This window comes from Gossypium hirsutum, chromosome D13 (assembly GCF_007990345.1).
Source record: "Gossypium hirsutum isolate 1008001.06 chromosome D13, Gossypium_hirsutum_v2.1, whole genome shotgun sequence".
Taxonomy (NCBI): Eukaryota; Viridiplantae; Streptophyta; class Magnoliopsida; order Malvales; family Malvaceae; genus Gossypium; species Gossypium hirsutum.
Genome location: NC_053449.1, coordinates 2,685,729 through 2,706,646, shown reverse-complemented (window position 1 = coordinate 2,706,646; position 20,918 = coordinate 2,685,729). Strand labels below are relative to the sequence as shown.

Here is a 20,918-nt window from a genome sequence, read left to right as displayed (position 1 = left end):
TTCAATAACCATGACTCTAAGGGAAATCGTATCTATGGTTCATTCTTTTTACACCATTATAGCTAAAGAAAAACAACACAAGTACAATAAACCTTAGCCCTATTGAGTAAGGTTCCGTTTGGTGCGTTTTAGTACAATTTTTCCCTCGATTGTCGTGCAAAGTTTTGTTTGACTAATCTAAGGTCCGCGTGTTTTTAGACCTTGGAGGATGAATTTTCCACTGAAGGTAAATGAGTTTAGTTATTTCGATGAAACCTCATTTTACAAATATATCTTTTTTTTCTTTTCATTCCTATTTCAAATAATTATTAAATAAATAATTAAAATAATCATATAAATATAAATTTAATAATTATAAAAAGTAAACATTTATTACATAATTATTAATATGTTTTTCTTTAGGGAAAACTACACCCATGGTCACTTTTGTTTACCTTAGGTTACATTTCAGTCACTTATGTTTGAAATGTTACATTTTAGTCACTTACGTTATCGTGTTGTAACATTTTAGTCACTGAGCCGTTAATTGTCGTTAATGGTGTAATGGTAAGCTGACGTGACACGTTAAATCATCATTTCAAACAAAAACTTTAGGTTAAATTATACAATTGGTCCCCGTAATTTTTCGTTTTGAGCAATTTAATTCTTTTATGTTCTTTTAACTTTCTTTTTTTTTTCTTTTTTTTTCCATTCTCTGCTGCTTCTCCCTCTGTTTTTCTACCTTCTTTATTTCTTTTAACATACTAGGAAGTTGAATTGGTAGTGAAGAAAGAAGCATGGTATGGGTTTAAGGGTTTTGGTTGTAGGCAAATGATGACAATCGACTTCCTATTTCTTTTTTTTTTTACCAATTCGACTTCTTAATATGTTAAAAGAAATGGGAAATGTATGAAAACAGAGGGAGAAACAAATGAGAATGGAAAAAAGAGGAAAGTTTAAAGAACATAAAAGAAAAAAAATTTAAATTACTTAAAACGAAAAAAATATGGGGATCAATTGTATAATTTAACCTAAAATTTTGTTTGAAATGATGATTTAACGTGTCATGTCAGCTTACCATTACACCATTAACGACTATTAATGGCTCAGTGACTAAAATGTTACAACATGATAACGTAAATGACTAAAACGTAATGTTTCAAACATAAGTGACTAAAACGTAATCTAAGGTAAACAAAAGTGACCATGGTTGTAGTTTACCCTTTTCTTTATAAATATATAAAAATTTGATCTTTATGAGTAAATTCGAAAATTTTTAATCTTTATTTCATCACTCTCAAATTTTTGATTACTACAAAGGGGGCTTTAAAAGGTTTAGATTCATATTCAACATTTAGCCTAAATTTTATGACGTCATAAAATAGTTTGTTAAGCATTTTTTTTAAAAGTCCTTAAGAAGCTTTTTATTTTTTTTTCAGCTAAAGCAAAACTTAACAAAAAAAAAAGTGATTTGGGCATCCAAATCTCTTTCAAAAGTTTGTTTTAGACCAAACCAAAAACTTGGTTGCTTTTATTTTTGGAAGTTATGGTTTTTTTTTAATAATAATAACAAGGTAAAATTTAAACATCAGACGCAAATAGTATAATTTGAACCTAGACCATACTTAGGGTAATAAATACCTTTGATCATCAAACCATCACATGAGATTTTTGGAAGTTATAGTTTTGAACCGTATTTAGTATTTTATATTAATAAAATACATCTAATACGGATATATATCTATATTACAGTTATGAATTTTTTAATTATTTGAATAATATATAAGTTAACATGCTCTAAAAAATTATCGAAAATATTTTTAGATACTAATATTTGTTATTTATTCAAGTCGTGACTTAACACCTTAAATCGAAGTTTTTTTTTCTTTTTTAAAGAGCTAATCACGTCATTGGTCCCCAAACTATGATGATACTTTACACGTTAGTCTCTAAATTTCAAAATATTTTAATTGAGTCTTCAAAATACTAGTATCAATGTAATATATATATTAATCATGTCCTTTTGTTAGCTTGGATGTCAACTTGAACTATAAATCTTAGCTCTGATTTAATGCGGAGAATATTTGGAACACGTGGATCAAATTTTAAACATGTATGCATCTATTACATGAACAATTTGTATTTGGTATGTCAAAAAAATAAGCTTCCTAAATTTTGATTTGTTTTCTTTTAATAGGCAAATTTAAACTGTTCATATAGTAGGTAAACACAAGTTTAAAATTGTATATACGTGTTTTAAATGTGGTCTACATCAGATTTGAACTGATATTTAACCCTCAAGTTAGTGTTGAATAAAAGAAGGACTTAATTGATATGATATCGATACTTTAAAGATTTAATCAGCACATTTTAAAATTTAAATTATAGGTAGGTTGGATTTTTTTTTGAATTTCAAAATAAGGGTTCATGCTTGGATCCAATTTTTAGGTGATTTATTTTGGTAGAAAGTGAACTTTAACTTGGGTTTTTTTATTTTAATTAATGAAATTATGTCTCGTTCAATTATTTAGTATATACTCAATAATAATTACTCCAAAGAATTATGTGATAAATATGAGTATAAGTTGAGGTATGATTTATCAAAAAGAATTTCTATTTATAATTTAAATTTAAGAGTAGATATCTACTGAATACATTTTTTTGAACAGTTTTATTATAAGTTCTGACTAAATTTGTTCTTTTTTGACGCGCTACTTAGAACTACCTATAACCCCTCCCCAACCTATAAATAAGAAGATAATACACTTCAACACACTTAAGCTCACGTCGTTTTGCATTGATAACAATCAATACCCTGTACCAATAAGGTAATTTACATATAAACTTGAAGGCAACTCCACCCATTGGTGAAATACATCTACTTTTTTGAGTCTTGATCTCAATAGTGATAAAAAATGATAAGTCAAAAATGACAATCAAATTAGTCCATTATAACTTGACAAATTTACTAACCTTTTAGGGGTTTGGAATATATTTGTTTCAACTCAACTATGATTTTCTTTTTTCTCAATAAAACAAAATAAAGTTCTTCTAAGTAACAGAAACCCAACACTTCCAACTTCCATTCTGAAATAAATATTGGAAAAATTTGTGATTTTAAATTAATTGACATTAAGATTAAAGTTCGATTTTTGTGCTTGTCACTCATTCTCTCTTTTCCCATTTAATAATTACGATGTAATTACTTGTACCCAAAGAAATAAATTCATTCGTAGAAAGCGAGCATAAAATTAATTAAAATAGTATAAAAAATATATTTTTAAATTGTTAGTTATAAATTTATAATATGTTAAAAATTACAATATTGGAGAAAACTAATTTTATCCAAAGATGTTAAAATGATTAACCTCTATAAAGGAAAAAAAAACCCATTAAAGTATATAAAAACAAAAAAATTATTAGTTTAAATTTAAAATTTAATATATTTTATCCTCAAAATTAGGATCTCTTTTGCATTATAAAAATACTGAAATTAATTAGTTCATAATAAATTGAAAATTGACCTAGGGTTTTGGTAAGATATCATTCGTTCATAGATTTGCATTTTCAGAATTTCTGAGCAAATTTAGGAAAAAATTCCTTTTTAAGAATTGGACAGCCTTTTCTTTCTTCTTTTATTGCAAATAAAGGCTCCCAATTTCTTATTATGTCCCTACTAAATGTCAAATTTCTTCAAGTTTTAAGGGACTATGTTGTCATTTCATTACACCTTGATTTAGGTTTTCTTTAGGAATATTGTCTTAATTGATTTGAGTTTTGTCTCGTAAAAGAGGAGAAATTATTGTATGAATCTTTCTCATGCTTCGTTCAATTATTTTATGCTACACTCAAAAAAAAAAAAACTTTCTCCGCATCAGATTTTATTTGATGAGTCAGTGTCCTATCAAATTAAGATCGAGGCGAGAACTTCGATTAATCTGAAATGAAAAAAAAATAAAATTATGCTACATTTAATATAATATCATTATAAATAATATATCTAACTTTAAAAATTATTGCAAGAATCAATTAGAGGAATGTCAAAAGACTATATATAAAATCTTTAATTGACATTAATTTCGAATTTATTCTGGAAAACCCTTTTTCTCTTTATTATTATTATTTGAAAATAAAAATTAGGAGATATTTTTTTGTGAAATAATGAAATTCAATTATTTCCCAAAATTTGGAAAATATTATTAATTGAGAAATAATTTGATCTTAATTCATAGTATAACAAATAAATGATAGTGATAATAATTAATATTATTGGGTTTGAATTTTCGAAAAATCAAGTATAATTAATTAATTAATTAATTAATTAATAGCTTTTGAAAATTTCACTCCTGATAAGGTGCTTTTACCATAATTTATCTTTTTTTTTACTTATTTATCTTTTTTTTTACTTATTATAATAATTAGTTATTTAAAAAGAAAACACACACATTTTTAGTTAAATATTAATATCTTTTAATAAATTATTTCATTAAAAAACATAAATTTATTTTATATAATAATTTCAAGAAAATAATCCAAAAATTTCCAGCAAAATTACTTGTTTAAAGCAAAATAAATGTAATAAATTAACAGCCGTCCGATCAAGTTTTAACTCACTAATCAGAATGATTTTATTAACCTTTCCCGCCTAGGGTAGGTCACTTCATTTTCTTTAGCAAATATACCATTTTTTTCTCTCAATTTTCCATTTTTATTTTATTTTTTTAAATATCTTTTTACTGCACATTCCTTTATATCGCTCTTTCCACATTCTGTAGGCTTCTCTTCTTACTGTCTCTTCTTCTTCTTCTTCTCTTTTTTTTTCCCTTTATTTTTGAATTACTTTCTCTCAACTTTCTTGCCAAATTCTAATTTGCAAAGTGTTATTCCTTGGCGTACTGATCAGAGCATATATATCGGATTCAAAGCAAAGGAAAATGGTGAGAATTTGGTTTCTTTCACTAACTGTTGGTTGTCTCTTTCAATTTTTTTTTCTGTTAAACATAATCTCAAGTGTTGCATAAAGGGTACGTGTTTTTCTTTTTCGTGTTTGTTGTTATCTGGCTATAATGGTCTGTTTGTTTCCCAGGAAAAAAAATTATATGACACAAGGAAATATTATTATCTTTTGGGGAGCTTTGTTCTACTCATTAAAACAAAAAGAAAAAAAACAACCCTGTATTGGCTCTTTGGTTTATTTAATTTTGTTAAAACGTTTTAACCTTTCATGAATTCAACATCTTTTAATAGCTTGTATTAGAATTCTGTCAATTTTTTGTTGTAATATTTTATGAATTATACTCATTCTGGTGTATTCACAGTTAAATGTTGAATCTTGCTATTGAATTCATCCATTGCTTAGAGTACTTGTTATCAAAGCTACAATCTTGGAATGAATTGTAAATCTAGAAGCTTTGAAAGTTCATGACTTTTACAAGCTTTTTTTAATATTATTCCACTGAATTAGAATTTGGTTATTGCAGGTGGGTTGTGAATTATACTTAAAGGATAAAACAGATTGGCTTATTCCCCTTCTTCAAACTGAGTTCTTTGTCCCTTGCGCTGATCATCAAGACCTTAGGAAAAACGAGAAAAATGTGTTCTGCATCGATTGTAATCTCGAATTTTGCCGGCATTGTAAGGTTCATAGCCAACATCTTTCACTTCAGATCTGCAAATATGTGTATCAAGATGTTGTTCGCCTTCAAGATATGCAGAAACATATTGATTGTTCCAGAATTCAGGTATTTCTTTTCCAATGCTCTTATTGGCCTTTTAATTATGAAACTTTCATACTAATTGTAATGAATTCAATTGACCTTATTGCTTTGGTAGTATCATAGATGTGGTCAAAAAGATTGTTTTTTTGGGGTAAATCACTAATTAGGATCCATATATAATGTGTTTTTGATTAAACTACTTGTTCAATCATATCATTATGTTTGAAGAATCATCCAAATGATTGCTTTGATTGCCACTTTTTTTTCTCTTTTGATAAACTTTTCCAGCAATTTGATATGATACATAGTTTCATGACACTACTGTAATGATTTTTAATCGTTTGCCAGACATACAAAATCAATGGTGAAAAAGCTGTACATTTGAACCCTCGGCCTCAAGCTAAAGATGCCAAACCATCGACGAAATCAAAAACCGGTGCTGCCTGCGAAGCTTGTGGAAGATACCTTCAAGACCCTCCTAATAGATTTTGCTCTATCGCATGCAAGGTATGCAAATTCAACCCCATTTTTTCACCACTTGAATTCCCTCATTTCCTTTTACCTGAATCATAAACAAATGTTTCAGGTCTCAGCCATGCAGCCTGGAAACCGAACCGATAAAATCGAATTGCCGATACGAGAATTCCCTCATGTTTCATGGAAATACAATAAAAATTCACCCGAAATAAGTACAGAAGAAAAGCAATCATCTCTTTCATCAACTGATGTTTCTGAGGAGACAAAGACATGGGTGACCAAAAGTCTGTTAAAGCCTAGGAAAAGAGTGAAGAAAAGGAAAGGCATTCCTCATAGAGCTCCAGTCAGCTAATAACTCAAGAGTTTTGGTAGATACTCAACAAAGGGTACTTAAAATAGCTTTTAACAGTTGGATCAAATCATACATTTTTTTTTTGGCAATGAATTGAAGTTGGTCTTCAAGATTAGACCCTCATTTTGGAACTTAGTTGGGGTTGGTTGAGAAAGGCAGTCCCACAATGCCATTAAAGACTGATATTTTTTTGTTTTGGTTCTTGTTGAGATTGTACAGCATGTGAAAATGGTATTGAATTGAAGTTGATGGGATGCATATAACAATGTTTTCAAAGACCTATTGTAACTACCCCTCCTTTGACAGATTTCATTGGATCTATTATATGATTTTGTTCTTCTTTCGGTGGCATTCTTTTTTCATGGTTTCAATAGTATATTATTCCTTATTACACCCTTAATCACTATTTTCCTTCATATAATCATAAAATTTATTTCAAGGGTTAATATAATTCTATGCACTGTTAGTAAAACATACCATAAAGGTAAGTTTGAGTTGTAGCATTTATTCTTCTTTTTTCTTTTTCAAGCTACAACTTGAATACATTGGGGGCCTAATAGTATATGATGGGAATGTTTGTAATAGAGTTGGCATTGAGTGATGGTTTTCCCTTAAAAAGATTTGGTTCATTGTTACAATCTTCGTCGGTTTTAGGTAAATGGGGTGATGTATGGTAAGCTTTGTAAATCTTAAAATTGGGACCCTCAGTCTTCTTACATTATGGGAACAATGTCTTGTTTAAAATTTTTTTTTAAAATATGGGATAGATAGGAAGGTGGCAGACAAAAAGAGCAGAAAAAAAGGGTGAGGGATGGAGAGGAAGGGAGAATCCTACGAACCAAGCAAGGAACGAGGTAAAAGAAAGAAAATAAAGTGAAAAATAGAGGGAGAGCACAGCAGCAGCAGCAGCAGCAAGCATGTTGCACATGGCATAGTCTATACTTTTTCCACATTGTTTTTTGCAGGGAATTGTCTGTCACTATTTCTATTACTGACATTAAGTATTTTGATATTTCTCCTAAGAAGATACGGGCATTTCCCCAGTTTTGTTATATATATATATATCAGTCGCAATAAAGATGGATCGGATTTAGAGATAGGTTTGGGTACACTCTTAGATTCTTGCAAGATGAAAGTAAATTATAGGGTGCTAAAGCTTATACTTCAAGACACATTTGATGTTCAAATTAGTGACTTGATCGAAAAATTATTTTTTTATGAGGAAAGATAACACATTTAATTTAACTTGATCGAAAAGCTACCTTTATTATACCAAATATCCTGGTATAACACAATATATATATTGTGGTTTAGAGATTGAACCCTATAGGTTTTTAGGAAATAGGGCTAGCATCCAATCTTGTGAGAAATCCTCCTTTCAAACCCTATAAAGGTGGATGAATCATTGAGGCTTCTTAAATACTACAATTGCCCTTATCCAAAAATTATTATTTTTTAGTCCTTGAAAGTTTATATATTTATAAAATATGCACTAACAAATCAAATTATTAAAATTAAAATTAATTATATTATTTTTGAGATTTTTTTGAACACTCTAGACACATGATACCATTAGAAGAAAAAATAATTAAAAAATAATAGAGAGCATAACATGACACAAAACAATGGAAATACATGAATTATGAAATCTAAACTTTTAATTAAATCATAATATATAAATATATTAATGATTATACACATGGAATATTGCAAAAATAACATGGGAGGCTCTCAAGTAATGGGTTGCTAATGCTATAGTTTGGGGTTGTCTTTATTAGGCGTGCATGCATCTTTTGCTATTCTAAATATTTGGCTTTTCTGCTTCTCTTTTTTCATCACTTTGTAGTTAGACTGCTCTTAAGCTTTTAACTCCAAATTTTAAATAATTTGTGTTAATTATTTGTCCAGGTTTAAAGTTTCGTTCGAAATTTGGAAGGGTTTAGGTAAAAATATTAAGTTCGAAAAATAGGTTTCGACAAAAAAAAAAATAGGCCTATTTAAAAATATGGGATCGGACTTTGACTTGAACATTTAAGGTTCTAGCCTAGTCTGACCCGTTTTTAAGTTTATAATACTTTATTACTCTAATGTAAACATTAAAATAATGTTAAGATGACTATATAAAAAAATTCAGTAAATAAAAATTATATAAAGTTATTAAATATTAAAATAATATAATATAAATATTTTAAAAAATAATATAGGGATTTAAAATGGGCTTGAATTAGCCTTTTACAAATAAGGACGAATTTGAGCAAGATTTTAGGCCCATATTTTAAGTCGGACAAGCATAAAGTTAGTTAAGATCATGCTTCAGCCTAACTCAAACCTAACACATGAACACTTTTAGTGCAAGGGTGGAGCCAGAGGGATAGCAGGATTTCCTTTTAGGCATTTTATAATTTAAAAAATTTTAAATTAATAATAATTAAATAGAACTTTGGCTCTCAAAAGTAATAATAAAATTGATTTAATCTTTTAAAAATATAAAAATATATACTATTAAAATAATAAAATTATATTTTCACTACCGTAAAAATATATAATTTAATCACAACCCTGATGGGGTGTTATGGGAAAATTAGGCTCAACTTTTTATTTTAAAGACACAGAAAAGCAGAAAAAATTTGTGAGAGTATATATATATATATATATATAAAAGGGTTTTTCCACCAAATTAAAGGAGTAGATAAATATGAAAATAATAATAATTATAATAATAGTTGAGTAAATTATCATTTTAATGGAAAACATGATAAATGAAAAGGTGGTGGGCGAATGAATCCCCACAATTCTCTGTAATCATTGTTTATTTTGTGTTATATTATCTTCTCATTTCAAAGGTGTCTGCTCCATCATTGTGATTTGAGACTGTCCCCATCTTCAATTTTTTGGATTATATCTTATTTATTAATAATAATTAACATTTTAACTATTTATCGCAATAAATAATAATTTTATTTAGTTGATTGAGTCTTAACTCGATTAATATAAGTATTGTTGTTAATGCAGAAAGATGTGGGTTTGAGTAAGGTATTAGGTAAAAAAAAAACAGATATTATCAGAACTTATAATGAAATTAATAAATACAATAAAATAAATTAATTTGACATAAATTATTTTTAATTTTTTAAATAAAGTTTAAAAAAAATCCTATTAGGTATTAATATTTGTGTATTTTTCATCATTAGATAATTGATAATTAGATTGCACTGCAAAAGGAAATTGATTACCTGAAAGGCGTAAGCCCATAAAATAAAGAAACTATATAGCCCAAATATTCAAACCCTAATAGTAACTAAATAGAAGTTTCAGGCCCAACAACAAAAACCCTAATTTGAAGCGAACATTTGGGTTTTTCTTTTGGTCGCCGGAGGAGTCTCTATAAAACGGCTCTCCACTGTGCTTCGTTTGAAATCAGATCTCATCGGTCAAGGTGCCAATCAGGTAAATCTCCGCTCTTCTCTTTACTTAACCTTACTTTCTCATGGATATCTTTTTTGCTGTTTAGGTTTTCAGTTTTCTATCGATAGGAAAAAATGTCTCTAATGATGATTTAAATTTGAAAAACTTTCGTTCTTCTGAGGGAAAAAATCTGTGCGGAATTTCTATATGGAGACCTGAGCTGAAGAGACATTGTAGTTTTTGTTTTTTGCTATTTACTGTCATATTTGTGTTCGCCATTTTTGTATCATTTTTGCCTCTGAGGATGATTGAAAATAAGAAACTTTCGTTCTTCCGAGAAAATCCATGCGGAAAATTTCTGGAGACCTGAACTGAAGAGGTTGATATGAATTAGCTACAATTTGTTCTTCAATTAGATTTAGGAAAAGAATTTGTTTTGCATTTTGGTTATTACTATAGCTTACAACTGACCTTTACGGTATTAGGCATTTGAAGGTCTTCTGTCACTCTGATGATGTTTAATATAAAAACTTTCGTTCTCCTGAGCTAATAAATGCTGAAATTTTATGGAGACCTGAGCTGAAGAGTTTCAGAAGATTTTTCAATATAGATTGTATTTTGATACATTTTTCTCTTATGTTGCCCTAATTCTGATTTTCTTGAAATACCTGTTTTGGACACCAATGTCTAACTCCTATCCGGACATGGGTTTGGAGATATGATCTTTTAACATACTCTGTCCAAATACTCACACCCAAGTCTGAGTATTCATGTGAATAGATTTTGCATAGATTTTGACAAATACTCTGTTTGTTTGTGTTCATTGGGCAATTTACAGTGAAGCCATAATATTGTAATTTTCAATTGGGCAATTTTTGTAGTTCTTGTGTAGATATGCATTTTCTTTTTCTACAAATATTTTGACAAATCTATCATTCATGTGGTTACATAAGCATAGAAAAAATTTCCATTTTCTAGTGTAGTAAGAGTTTCTTGATTTTTTTAATGGAATTTGCATACTTTTTGCAGGTTTTGTGTTAGGTTTACTGAGAGATATCGCTAAAGACTTCTGTATTTGAGAATGAGGTACTAATTGGTTTATCCTTTTTTCTTTCCTTTGCCGTGTTCATTTAGTAGCATTAAAAAGTTGCTTGCTGCATTTCGTAGATTGTATACTAACCCTCTCCTTTGTTTGCTTCTCTTTTTGCAGTCGGCCAATGGAAGAAGATGTAAGTTGTCATAACTGCAGTTTTCCCCCTCCATTCAAACAAAAAGAATGCATTTCTTGTATGAATCTTTGCTGACATTCATCTCTTGTTGCTTATCTACCTGCAGACTACAAAGAATGAGGAAGAGGAATTTAACACTGGACCGCTGTCTGTTTTGATGATGAGTGTTAAAAATAACACTCAGGTAATAAGCCCATCTTCCGTACCCCCTAGCAATACTTGTAAATGTGCTTTATCTAGAGCTGAAATTAGCGTTATGGAAACAGGTTCTTATCAACTGTCGCAACAACAAAAAGCTTCTCGGCCGAGTGAGAGCATTCGATCGCCACTGCAACATGGTTCTGGAAAATGTCAGGGAAATGTGGACTGAGGTTGTTTTTCTTTCCTCCTTTTGTTTGCCTTCATCTTATTACAATCAAATACAGAGGTTAAATCGATTCTCTATTACGGTATAGGTACCGAAGACCGGGAAAGGCAAGAAAAAGGCACTACCAGTTAACAAGGACAGATTCATCAGTAAGATGTTCCTTAGGGGAGATTCTGTTATAATTGTTCTAAGAAATCCCAAGTAAATTTGGTGCTCTTATGTTATGAAACTTTTGTAGGGTTTATGTATTCAACCAGGGAAATGCTATTTAAACCACCAACGGCACTGCATTTGATTTGCTCAAAGTACTGTATCTATATTGAGTAGTAGTTTGGTTTGTAAATTTACTGATTATATTTACTTTTATAGAAACTCTATGCAGACTTATTTTGATAATTATCTAGAAAAATGTTTTTATATATTAAAATAAATATGTCGAATTACGCTTCTTATGAAATAAGCTTTCAATTTTTCTAAGTTGGAAAATTAATTATATTTCAGTAGGGATGAGTATTCGATTTCATATTAGTCGAGTAGATGAATTTTATTTTAGCAATTAAATTTGATTTGAAATTTTTTTGTATCAAATCGAGTTGGGTTGACGGATTTTATTATTCATATTCAATCTTGCGTTTACATAGATTAATTATTTAACTAGTAAATGAAGTACAAGATTATTTATCTACATAAACAATATAATGATTTTGCCTTTTAACTTGATAGGTCAAAACGATGTAGTTTTATTTTTTAACTTTTAATTTTATAAAAGGTAAATTTTTATTAAAACGATGTAATCTTGTCTTTTTTTATTTGGATTTTCGGATAACTCGAACTGTGTAATTCATATTTGAGTTGAATTGAAAATTTTGATTTTTTATTCTAACTGATGTGAATAACTCGATTAACTTAAATTGTTTAATTCAAATTTTGAATTAAGCGTTTATGTTTTCAAATCGAATTATTTAATTTAAAACTTTGAATTAAATCGGATTTTGCTCAACCTATATTTTCATCTTATTTTCAAGATTTTTCAAGTACATATAGCTTTTTGTTCAAATAATAAGTATATTATATATATGCAAAAATAAACTTCCATTTTATGTGCATATCCATATAAATTTGTATGCAAATATGACTTTAATTGTTTGATTGAGTGTTAGCTCAATTAGCATAAACATTATTGTTAATGTAGGAAGATGTGAGTTTGAGAACATTGAAGCACATTATCTTTCTATTTATGTGTTGAGGAGAAGCTATGGGTAGTTTTAAGTATTGTGTCAATAAAAGCATATATGATCAGAACAATATTTAAAAAAAAAATGACTTCAATAAATTTTTATCATATCTTCTCTTTTTGATACAATGTCTAGAACTACCCATAGCCCCCATTCCCTCCTCTTAAATCGGATGATAATATGTTTCAATGTACTGAAATTCATGTCTTCCTGCATTGACAACAGTGCCGATGTCAATAAAACAAACACTGAATTGACAATTAAATAAAAAAAACTTTGTGGTTCCATCACCTTCCATTGGGGAATCTCCACTTTACGAACAATGAAGAGCTACCAAAACCAAAGCACCATTAGGAGTAAAAGCCTCTTTGTCATTGCAAATTGCAGGCAGTCAATTACCTTGCAAAAAGAGACACTGAATAAGTTGGCACCAATACTACATTAGAGAAAGGATAGTCAAAGGGGGACATATGATAGAATTTACCCTGTAATATCGGAGGTTTTTTTAGGGTAAATTCTTTCGTGGGTCATCCAATTTTTAGGACACTTTCATTTTGGCCACTCAAAATAAAATCATTGCAATTTGGTCAGGGTGCTTTCATTTTAATCATCCAAATGTTAAATCTCTAACAACGGTTAACTATACATACCACATCATGTTTACATTTTTATATGGGTCACCCAAAATATATATTTTTAAGTATTGATTAGGGTAAAAAAAATCAGAAATTAAAGCGAAAATGTGATAGAAACTAAAATAATTCACACAAAATTTTAATTTGTACTTTGTTTATCCCATTGCTGAATATTTTAATTTTTTTAATATTAAAAATTTAAATTTTAAAACATCAAAATAAATCGAATAAATTGTTGAAATGTTTTAATCCATTGATAATATCAACCGGTTTGTTACTATAATATTAAAATTAATTAATTAAATCTCCATTTAAATTTTAAAATCAACGAAATCAACTCAAGTAACTTGTATTTAATAATTGTCTATGAAACTTAAATTTCTTTTGATTATTTAATCTCTATTCTTCCATGCTAAGCTTAAAGTAAAAGAAAATATCATCACGAGATGAATAAGTAATAAAAAAATTTATGAGTTTTGTTTGGCATGGAACATAAAATTAATCAATTTAATTAATTGTAATGATTTTTTCCCTAGTTTTAGCTTAGCACGACATATTCAACATCATATATATAGTTAAAAGAAATTTGAGTTTCGTAGACAACTATTAAAAATAATCTTTTCATTGATAATTATTGAAAATAATTCCAAAATATAAAAATAAATTAAATAAATTGTTGAAAATTTTTTATTCATTGATCATGTCAACCGGTTTGTTGCTATAATTTTGAATCTTAATATTTAAAATTTTATATTTTAAAACACAAATTTGTACTTTTCAACAACAAGATAAACAAGTACAATTTGACAATTTTTGGTTATTATTTTAGTTTCTACCACTTTTTCACTTTAATCATTGATTATTTTACCAAAATCAGCACTTAAGAAAATGTATTTTTGGGTGACCAAAATGAAAATAAACTAAAAGTTGAGTGACAAAAAAAGAAATTGTAAACATGATGTGGTGTGTATAGTTAATCGTCATTAGAGCTTTAATATTTGGGCGACTAAAATGAAACTCCCAAACTAACTAATTAGAAGAGATTTGAGTTAAAATGCAATTAGATTGCTGTAATAATAATGATGTCAGCTAAGCCATGATTCAAATTTACGTATAATCAGAGTTGGGCTTGTATTTTTATGCATTTATTTTTGTAAAATAAAACCTCAAAATGTCGATTGAGTCTTAGTTTAATTGGCATGAAAGTTATTGTTAATGCAGAAAGATATAGATTCGAATGTGTTGAAGTATGTTATGCTCATATTTATGAGTTAGAAAGAGACTATGAATAATTTTAAATACCGCATGTAGCGAGATTATTAAAAAAAAGTAAAACCTGTACTCATAACCACAAATTCCAAGAGTGGACAATAATAATATTAGTAAAAAAGTAGACAATTTTGGAATATGTGAACACTTGCCAAAGAAGCACAAACGTTGTTCCCATTTTGGTACGGATTTATATATAAAACACACACCGCTCGTATTTCTCTACGACTCCCCATCCCAGTTCATCATTTCGAGTACTTACCAAAAAGCATGGCTGCTCAAAACAGCAGAGCTACCATTGAACCCGAGAAGCAAACCCTTCTCAATCACCACAAGGAAAAACACTTCACCGCCGGAGAGGTCGTCCGCGACATCATCATCGGCGTCTCCGATGGTTTAACTGTGCCCTTTGCTCTTGCCGCCGGATTGTCTGGCGCCAATGCCTCTTCTTCCATTGTTATTACCGCTGGTATCGCTGAGGTTGCCGCTGGAGCCATCTCTATGGGACTTGGCGGGTAACTCTGTATATACTTCTCATTGTTTTGATAAGTTAGAAAATGGGTACTGTTTGGCTACTAAGAAACTGCAAGAAAAAGAGTGAAAGTTATTATTAGGATTTTACGTAGGTTTTTCCATTTCTGCAGGTATCTTGCGGCTAAAAGTGAAGCCGATCATTACACGAGGGAATTGAAAAGAGAGGAAGAAGAAATTATCAATGTGCCTGATGTTGGTAATAATTAAATTTTTTATAATTTTTTTTAAAGTAATTTGATTAAGTTACTTAAGGATTGAGATTCATTTGAGTGTCGCAAATTGTGTCGTGGCTGAAAATGCAGAGGCTGCTGAGGTGGCTGAAATACTAGCAGAGTATGGGGTAGAGCCACATGAATATGCACCTGTGGTGAATGCCCTAAGAAAAAGGCCTCAAGCTTGGCTTGATTTCATGATGAAGTAAGTTTGCTTATCACGGATGCTTGTATTTATTACCATACTTTCATTGCTTAGACTTGTAATGATAAAAATTCGATGTTGTAAATAGAGAACCTTTGATTCCAGTTTAAGGGTTGAACCAATGTCTTGCTTCACGGGTGGAATCCATGATTTAAGCAATTCCTGGCCATCGGCTAATGAAAACTCAAAACTCAAAAGACATAAAAAGGACTACACAGTTGAGTTGGGATTTTGACTCTTTGACACCCCACCGCCTCGGGCTGATGAAATCAAGTGTTTGTATCTATGGGAATGACTTTAGACAGATTGTGAATAATCAATAGTGAATAGTGTTTGACGAATTAAGTGAATGTGTGGCCCTTTTCTCACTCTCCAAAAGTGGAGCAAAATGCCAAATTTGCTTTTTGAAATATTCGGATCAATGCTCTTTTCTCCTTTTTCAGAAAGTGCCCCCATGTGGCCGGCTTCAGACTGGAACAGGTTCTGGCATGCTACTTCGGGGGCCTTTTTTTTTTTTTTCCTTCTAAAAAAAAACTCTTCTTTTTGGTTACAAACAAAGATTTCCATATATTTTCAACACACAATCATTCCCTCCTTCAATGGGAGTGGAATCATGTATAGATTTATTCTTTTAGAACATTTTGCTGGATATTGATGGAACCCATTGTTTTCATAAAATCCAACATATTTGGTAAAACACTGCTGTAAACATATGCAGGTTTGAGCTGGGGTTAGAGAAGCCAGATCCACGAAGAGCATTACAAAGCGCATTCAACATTGCCGTTTCTTACATATTGGGTGGATTGGTGCCACTCCTTCCTTACATGTTCATTCCAAGAGCCCAGGATGCGGTGATTGCATCAGTGGTCATCACCATTGCTGCACTCCTCATCTTCGGCTACGCCAAAGGTTACTTCACCGGCAACAAACCGGTAAAAAACGCATTCCAAACTGCTCTCATTGGTGCCATTGCATCTGCTGCTGCTTTTGGCATAGCTAAGGTTATCCATCCCTAGAAGTTTTATGCATTGTTCTTAAGAACTGAAAATATGGGTTTCCTTTAATATTTTTCATGTTGGTATTTAGATTAAAATCTCAGATCTTCATGTAATTCTCTCCTTTTACCTGTACGAATGAGTAAATCACCATTTCGACATGAACAAGTGTCTGCCAATCCGCATTCATACATGTGTAAGATATTATATATTTATCTAAATTATATAACAAACTAATTTGCAAAAGATTCAATGTATTTATTATTATGTTTCTGGAGCACGTCTCAATATTATTTTCTTTATTTTCAGAAGATATACCTTTTGAATACCGAAAAGGAATCTTCTATCCCCATATAAGTGAATAAGCAAAAGGACAAAAACAAAAAGTAAAATAAAGGGAGGAACGTATAACGGTCCCATATTGATTCACTTATATGGGGATAGAAGATTCCCTATCACTTACCGAATAACAATTAGGGATTCTATAGACAGATATTCTCAGGCAAATACATAATTGGTATTATGATGAATACTAGAGATTGTTTAAGGATTATATCTAACCTATGTTTATAAATAACTTAGAAATGGAACAACAAGTTTAAAATGATAACTTCATTTTGATAGCTACAACTACTTGGCATAAACAAAGGTAAACTACCATATATCATCCTCCATTACTCACTGGTTGTTCTATATATTGCTAGGCAGCCATTTTGTGAAGATCGTGCTGCATGTATTTAGATATAGTGTAATGAAAAGAAGAATATAAATGCATATAAATTGGATATAGGATAGGCATTCTGCCAAAAGGTTTCCAAGAGTACCTTTCTATGGAGTTCGGTGCGGTTTAGTACTCTTGGAAGTCAAATGGCCCATTTGGTCTGTTAGAAGTTCCAAGTCTGGAGATTTCTCTAATGGTGATCCATTTACAAGTGGTTCAATCTCTAGGTTCTGGGATTTCCCCATATTTTTTAGTAACTGTTCAAAACTACAAGACTTTTCAGAATGGGTTTCGGAATCTGTTACCTCCATGTCCATACCAGAGTTCATGGGGATTTGTTTATCTTGATTTCCATCGTCATTATTCTCTAGAAAGGTGTTGCCTAAAAGAAGTTTTTCCCACGCACCATCATCGTGTAAATCTGGGGGAATGAAAGGTGTATGACTTTCATCCATAAGCACTTTCACGAAATCAATATTCATCCAAAAATCTTTTGTTCCATCTGAAGAGTTATCAGATTCATGAGGATTTTCGCAATCTACCACTGGTGCGAGTACCGGTTTTGATGTTCCATCCACTGGCGGCTGATACCTTACTATCATATTGTCAGAAGCAATTGGTTCACCATCTTCTGTAACTTGTTCTAGCATATTGCTTGGTTCAGCCATGCACCAATTATTTTCTTTTGGTTGAATCAGTTGGACCAAAAAGCCGGGGCTCTGCATAGCCATTATTAAGAAGGATAACAACTGCTGCTGACTTTTCTCCATTCCTTGAAGACGTTCCTTCAAGAGAAGAACCTTACTGTCTGCAGTTTCCTGGAACTGCGTAAGTTTAACCAATTCCTGCATCAGAGCATTTTTATCAGTCTTCAAATTCTCAACTTCCTTCCACAGTGCAGTGTTTTCATTGTTTTCGCGTGATCCAACAGTGTTCTCCAGCTGCTGTAGTGGCTGCTGCTGCAATGGTTTACGCTGCTCAGATCCCGGGGAGTGTTTCCGTCTAGCTATATTCTTAAGCAAGTCCTTTTGACCTCTGACAAATCCATCATTTGCAAATTCCCAACGGTCTGTATCAATTTTTCTAAAACCCTGGAAAAAACTTTAGGGTTACTAACGTTTTCAATGAATTAACAGTTCAAACAAAAAATCCAAGCATTATGAGTACCTTCTAAATACTAGCATTAAAAAAAAAGCCAAAGATAAGAATTTGCTTCTGCCGCTCTTCTACCCGGCAATGAAGTACAAAATCAAAATGGAAAAGGTAGAACAAACATGCAGAAATACCTTATACACCTCCAATGTAAGCAAGAAGCAATAAATCATTAAAATTGTATGAGACAGTCCGGTGAATTAATCATTTCATTGTGCTAAAACAAATAAGTGCCGAAATGAGTAGGAAAAGAGAGAGTGAGTGACTGATAACAAAACAGCAGTCCAATTAATTTCAACAATTTTTCCAAAATTTAACTTAAAGGATATTAGACAAGATTTAGATTTTGCCAATTCTAAGAAATTTAGTAAAAAAGGTAACCTATGTTAATCAGAGCCTGTATCTGATGCATATCTGGACATTGTAAAACTTGAACATATCTATGTCAGGAATATTCCAATATCCCGAGTAACATAGAGGATAACCATAAATGGTGTTACAGTCTCCTAACTCCACCAACATTTTCACCCCCACATACTTTTTTGACAGGATTGAAAGGGCTCCAAAATTTAGCCACTGTCAATCAGTAGACTGTCTCTAATGAATTTGAGCCTACTAATATTGGCCTAATGATACAAAATAATTAGTTATTTTCTTCTCTTTATTTTTAAATTAGAAAATATAGTAAGCATCAAAATGGAGAAATGCATATTGTGGAATATGCTTAATTATCATTTCTTTCAACATTCTACAGCAAATAATTTTCCATTTCCCGTACTTCTTTCTTTACTAACCCTAATTTCATTGCTACCATAAAGAAATTTTACACTGCAATTTCAATTGAACTGAACCACATCCCATCAAAATCAAATGACTTGTCTAGCAAAACTTAGTTCTACTTTGTTTGTCTCAACATTACAAAATAAAGAAACTAAGTCAATACCATTTTAGCCTTTTCTAGTTTGGCAAAATTCAAACTAATAATTACCTCACCATTGAAGCAAAATTGAGTCATAAAAATTACCCAGAAATGCTGCTAGTGCTAGCAAATATTCCTTTCTAGTTTATTCCTATATATTAGAAATTGAAAACAAGCAACAATCCTCTATGAATTTACACTCAAAAACTTAAATTCCCAGTAACTGCAACTTGAACACCACAACCAAGCTCTCACAAGAATTAAACAAAACACACAACTAATAAAAAAGCAATTTAACAACAAACCTAAGCAACAAAAAAAAAGAAAACACAAATCATCAAAAGAAAATTCCAGCATAAGAATAGGAAAGACTTGCTTCAACAAGAAAACAAGAACACAACGGACATAAAAAGAAAACACTCAAAACCCAATTTAAAAGTCCAAAATCCAAACTCAAACACCAACCCCCCCCCCCCCCAATTCTGACATGTTTTCTTGAGAAAGTAAGATACCCATTAAAAAGAAGCAGGGGGGACTCACATAAATATTGAGTTGCCTGATGAAAGAGGAGAAATTGCTGTGCTTGAAGAACTTAGGGAGCAAATGAACTGAAAATTCAGTCATATCCCAAATTATAAAACTATCATTATTTTGACTCCATGAAATTATCGCATCAGTAGACTCATCATCTACCATTTCGTAACATTTTTTTAGAAAAGGTGCTATAGACTGAGACCCATTTTCACTCGGTTTCACCATAATTGAATTTTAATTAAAAAAAAGTAAAGAAATTTGATATTTAGAATAGTGTGAGCAATTTCATTTTTATAGTGCAACTCTTTGGTAAAGGCATGAGAAGGGTAAACTGGAAATTGTAGTAAAAATGGGGAAATTATATGGATTTTCTTTGCTTCGCTTCTGGCCGTTCAACCGCGTGAAGTTTGGAAATTGTTAGCTACTTCGCTTTGGTCAAAATGTACTATTAGTCCCTCTACTTTAATAAAATTCGAAATTTAATCTGTCCTTTAAAAGTTAAAAATTAAATTGTTTTACTTTTTCTAGTTTAAAATTTATCAACTTTATATTATGTGGCCTATAATTGATGAAAAATAAATATATTAAGTTAAAATTTTTTTGTCAGAATGATGATTCAACTAAAATTTTTAAAGTGAATGAATTTTTAAGATAAGGATAAAAGTATAAAGACTAATAGTATATTTTAACTAAATTTGTTTATCGGTTGGGCTACCCATTTAGGTCCGAATACCCACTTGAAATTTGGAAAGGTTTGAATAAAAAAATTAGGCTTGGAAAATAAATTTGAACAAAAAAATTAGGCCCATTTAAAATATGGGTCGAGTTTAGACTTAAACATTCAAGGCCCAAGCCCAGGCTATTTTTAAGTTTATAATATTTTATATTATGATATTTTTTATATATTATGTAATTTATAACACATTAAAAAAATTTATACTAAATATATAATATCACTCTAATATAAATATTAAAATAATA

General features: G+C 30.4%; 4 protein-coding genes, 1 non-coding gene and 2 pseudogenes across 7 annotated transcripts; 6 read left to right on the top strand and 1 right to left on the bottom strand.

Moving 5' to 3' along the window:
- The first annotated feature begins 4,641 nt into the window (after positions 1–4,641).
- LOC107918696 (protein RGF1 INDUCIBLE TRANSCRIPTION FACTOR 1) lies at positions 4,642–6,867 on the top strand. The gene is made up of 4 exons (XM_016848283.2): positions 4,642–4,916; positions 5,460–5,720; positions 6,045–6,203; positions 6,283–6,867. The coding sequence occupies exons 1-4, from the start codon at positions 4,914–4,916 to the stop codon at positions 6,523–6,525; spliced, it is 666 nt and encodes a 221-aa protein (XP_016703772.1). The 5' UTR covers positions 4,642–4,913; the 3' UTR covers positions 6,526–6,867.
- Positions 6,868–9,821: 2,954 nt separating this feature from the next.
- LOC107918638 (small nuclear ribonucleoprotein Sm D2) lies at positions 9,822–11,922 on the top strand. The gene is made up of 6 exons (XM_016848228.2): positions 9,822–9,972; positions 10,960–11,016; positions 11,141–11,159; positions 11,266–11,343; positions 11,426–11,530; positions 11,615–11,922. The coding sequence occupies exons 2-6, from the start codon at positions 11,012–11,014 to the stop codon at positions 11,729–11,731; spliced, it is 324 nt and encodes a 107-aa protein (XP_016703717.1). The 5' UTR covers positions 9,822–9,972; positions 10,960–11,011; the 3' UTR covers positions 11,732–11,922.
- Positions 10,067–10,160, top strand: LOC121226025 (small nucleolar RNA Z159/U59). The gene has a single exon (XR_005923924.1). It is a non-coding gene; the product is annotated as a small nucleolar RNA Z159/U59 (small nucleolar RNA).
- On the top strand, positions 10,225–10,311 carry LOC121226026 (uncharacterized; annotated as a pseudogene).
- Positions 10,435–10,519, top strand: LOC121226027 (uncharacterized; annotated as a pseudogene).
- Positions 11,923–14,803: 2,881 nt separating the features above from the next.
- On the top strand, positions 14,804–16,772 carry LOC107920545 (vacuolar iron transporter 1). The gene is made up of 4 exons (XM_016850301.2): positions 14,804–15,180; positions 15,310–15,395; positions 15,502–15,616; positions 16,335–16,772. The coding sequence occupies exons 1-4, from the start codon at positions 14,936–14,938 to the stop codon at positions 16,630–16,632; spliced, it is 744 nt and encodes a 247-aa protein (XP_016705790.1). The 5' UTR covers positions 14,804–14,935; the 3' UTR covers positions 16,633–16,772.
- Positions 16,185–20,277, bottom strand: LOC107920544 (heat stress transcription factor A-8). 3 transcript variants are annotated; one of them, XM_016850300.2, is made up of 3 exons: positions 19,944–20,266; positions 17,436–18,423; positions 16,185–16,741 (listed from the first exon to the last, which is right to left on the bottom strand). In XM_016850300.2, exons 1-2 carry the CDS (start codon positions 20,160–20,162, stop codon positions 17,440–17,442), a joined length of 1,203 nt encoding a protein of 400 aa, XP_016705789.1. In that variant the 5' UTR covers positions 20,163–20,266; the 3' UTR covers positions 16,185–16,741; positions 17,436–17,439. The 3 variants fall into 3 exon arrangements, with proteins under 3 accessions (XP_016705789.1, XP_016705788.1, XP_016705787.1); XM_016850299.2 differs by lacking the exon at positions 16,185–16,741 and adding an exon at positions 17,209–17,338; XM_016850298.2 differs by lacking the exon at positions 16,185–16,741 and having other exon boundaries at positions 17,209–18,423; positions 19,944–20,277.
- Between the last annotated feature and the right edge of the window lie 641 nt (positions 20,278–20,918).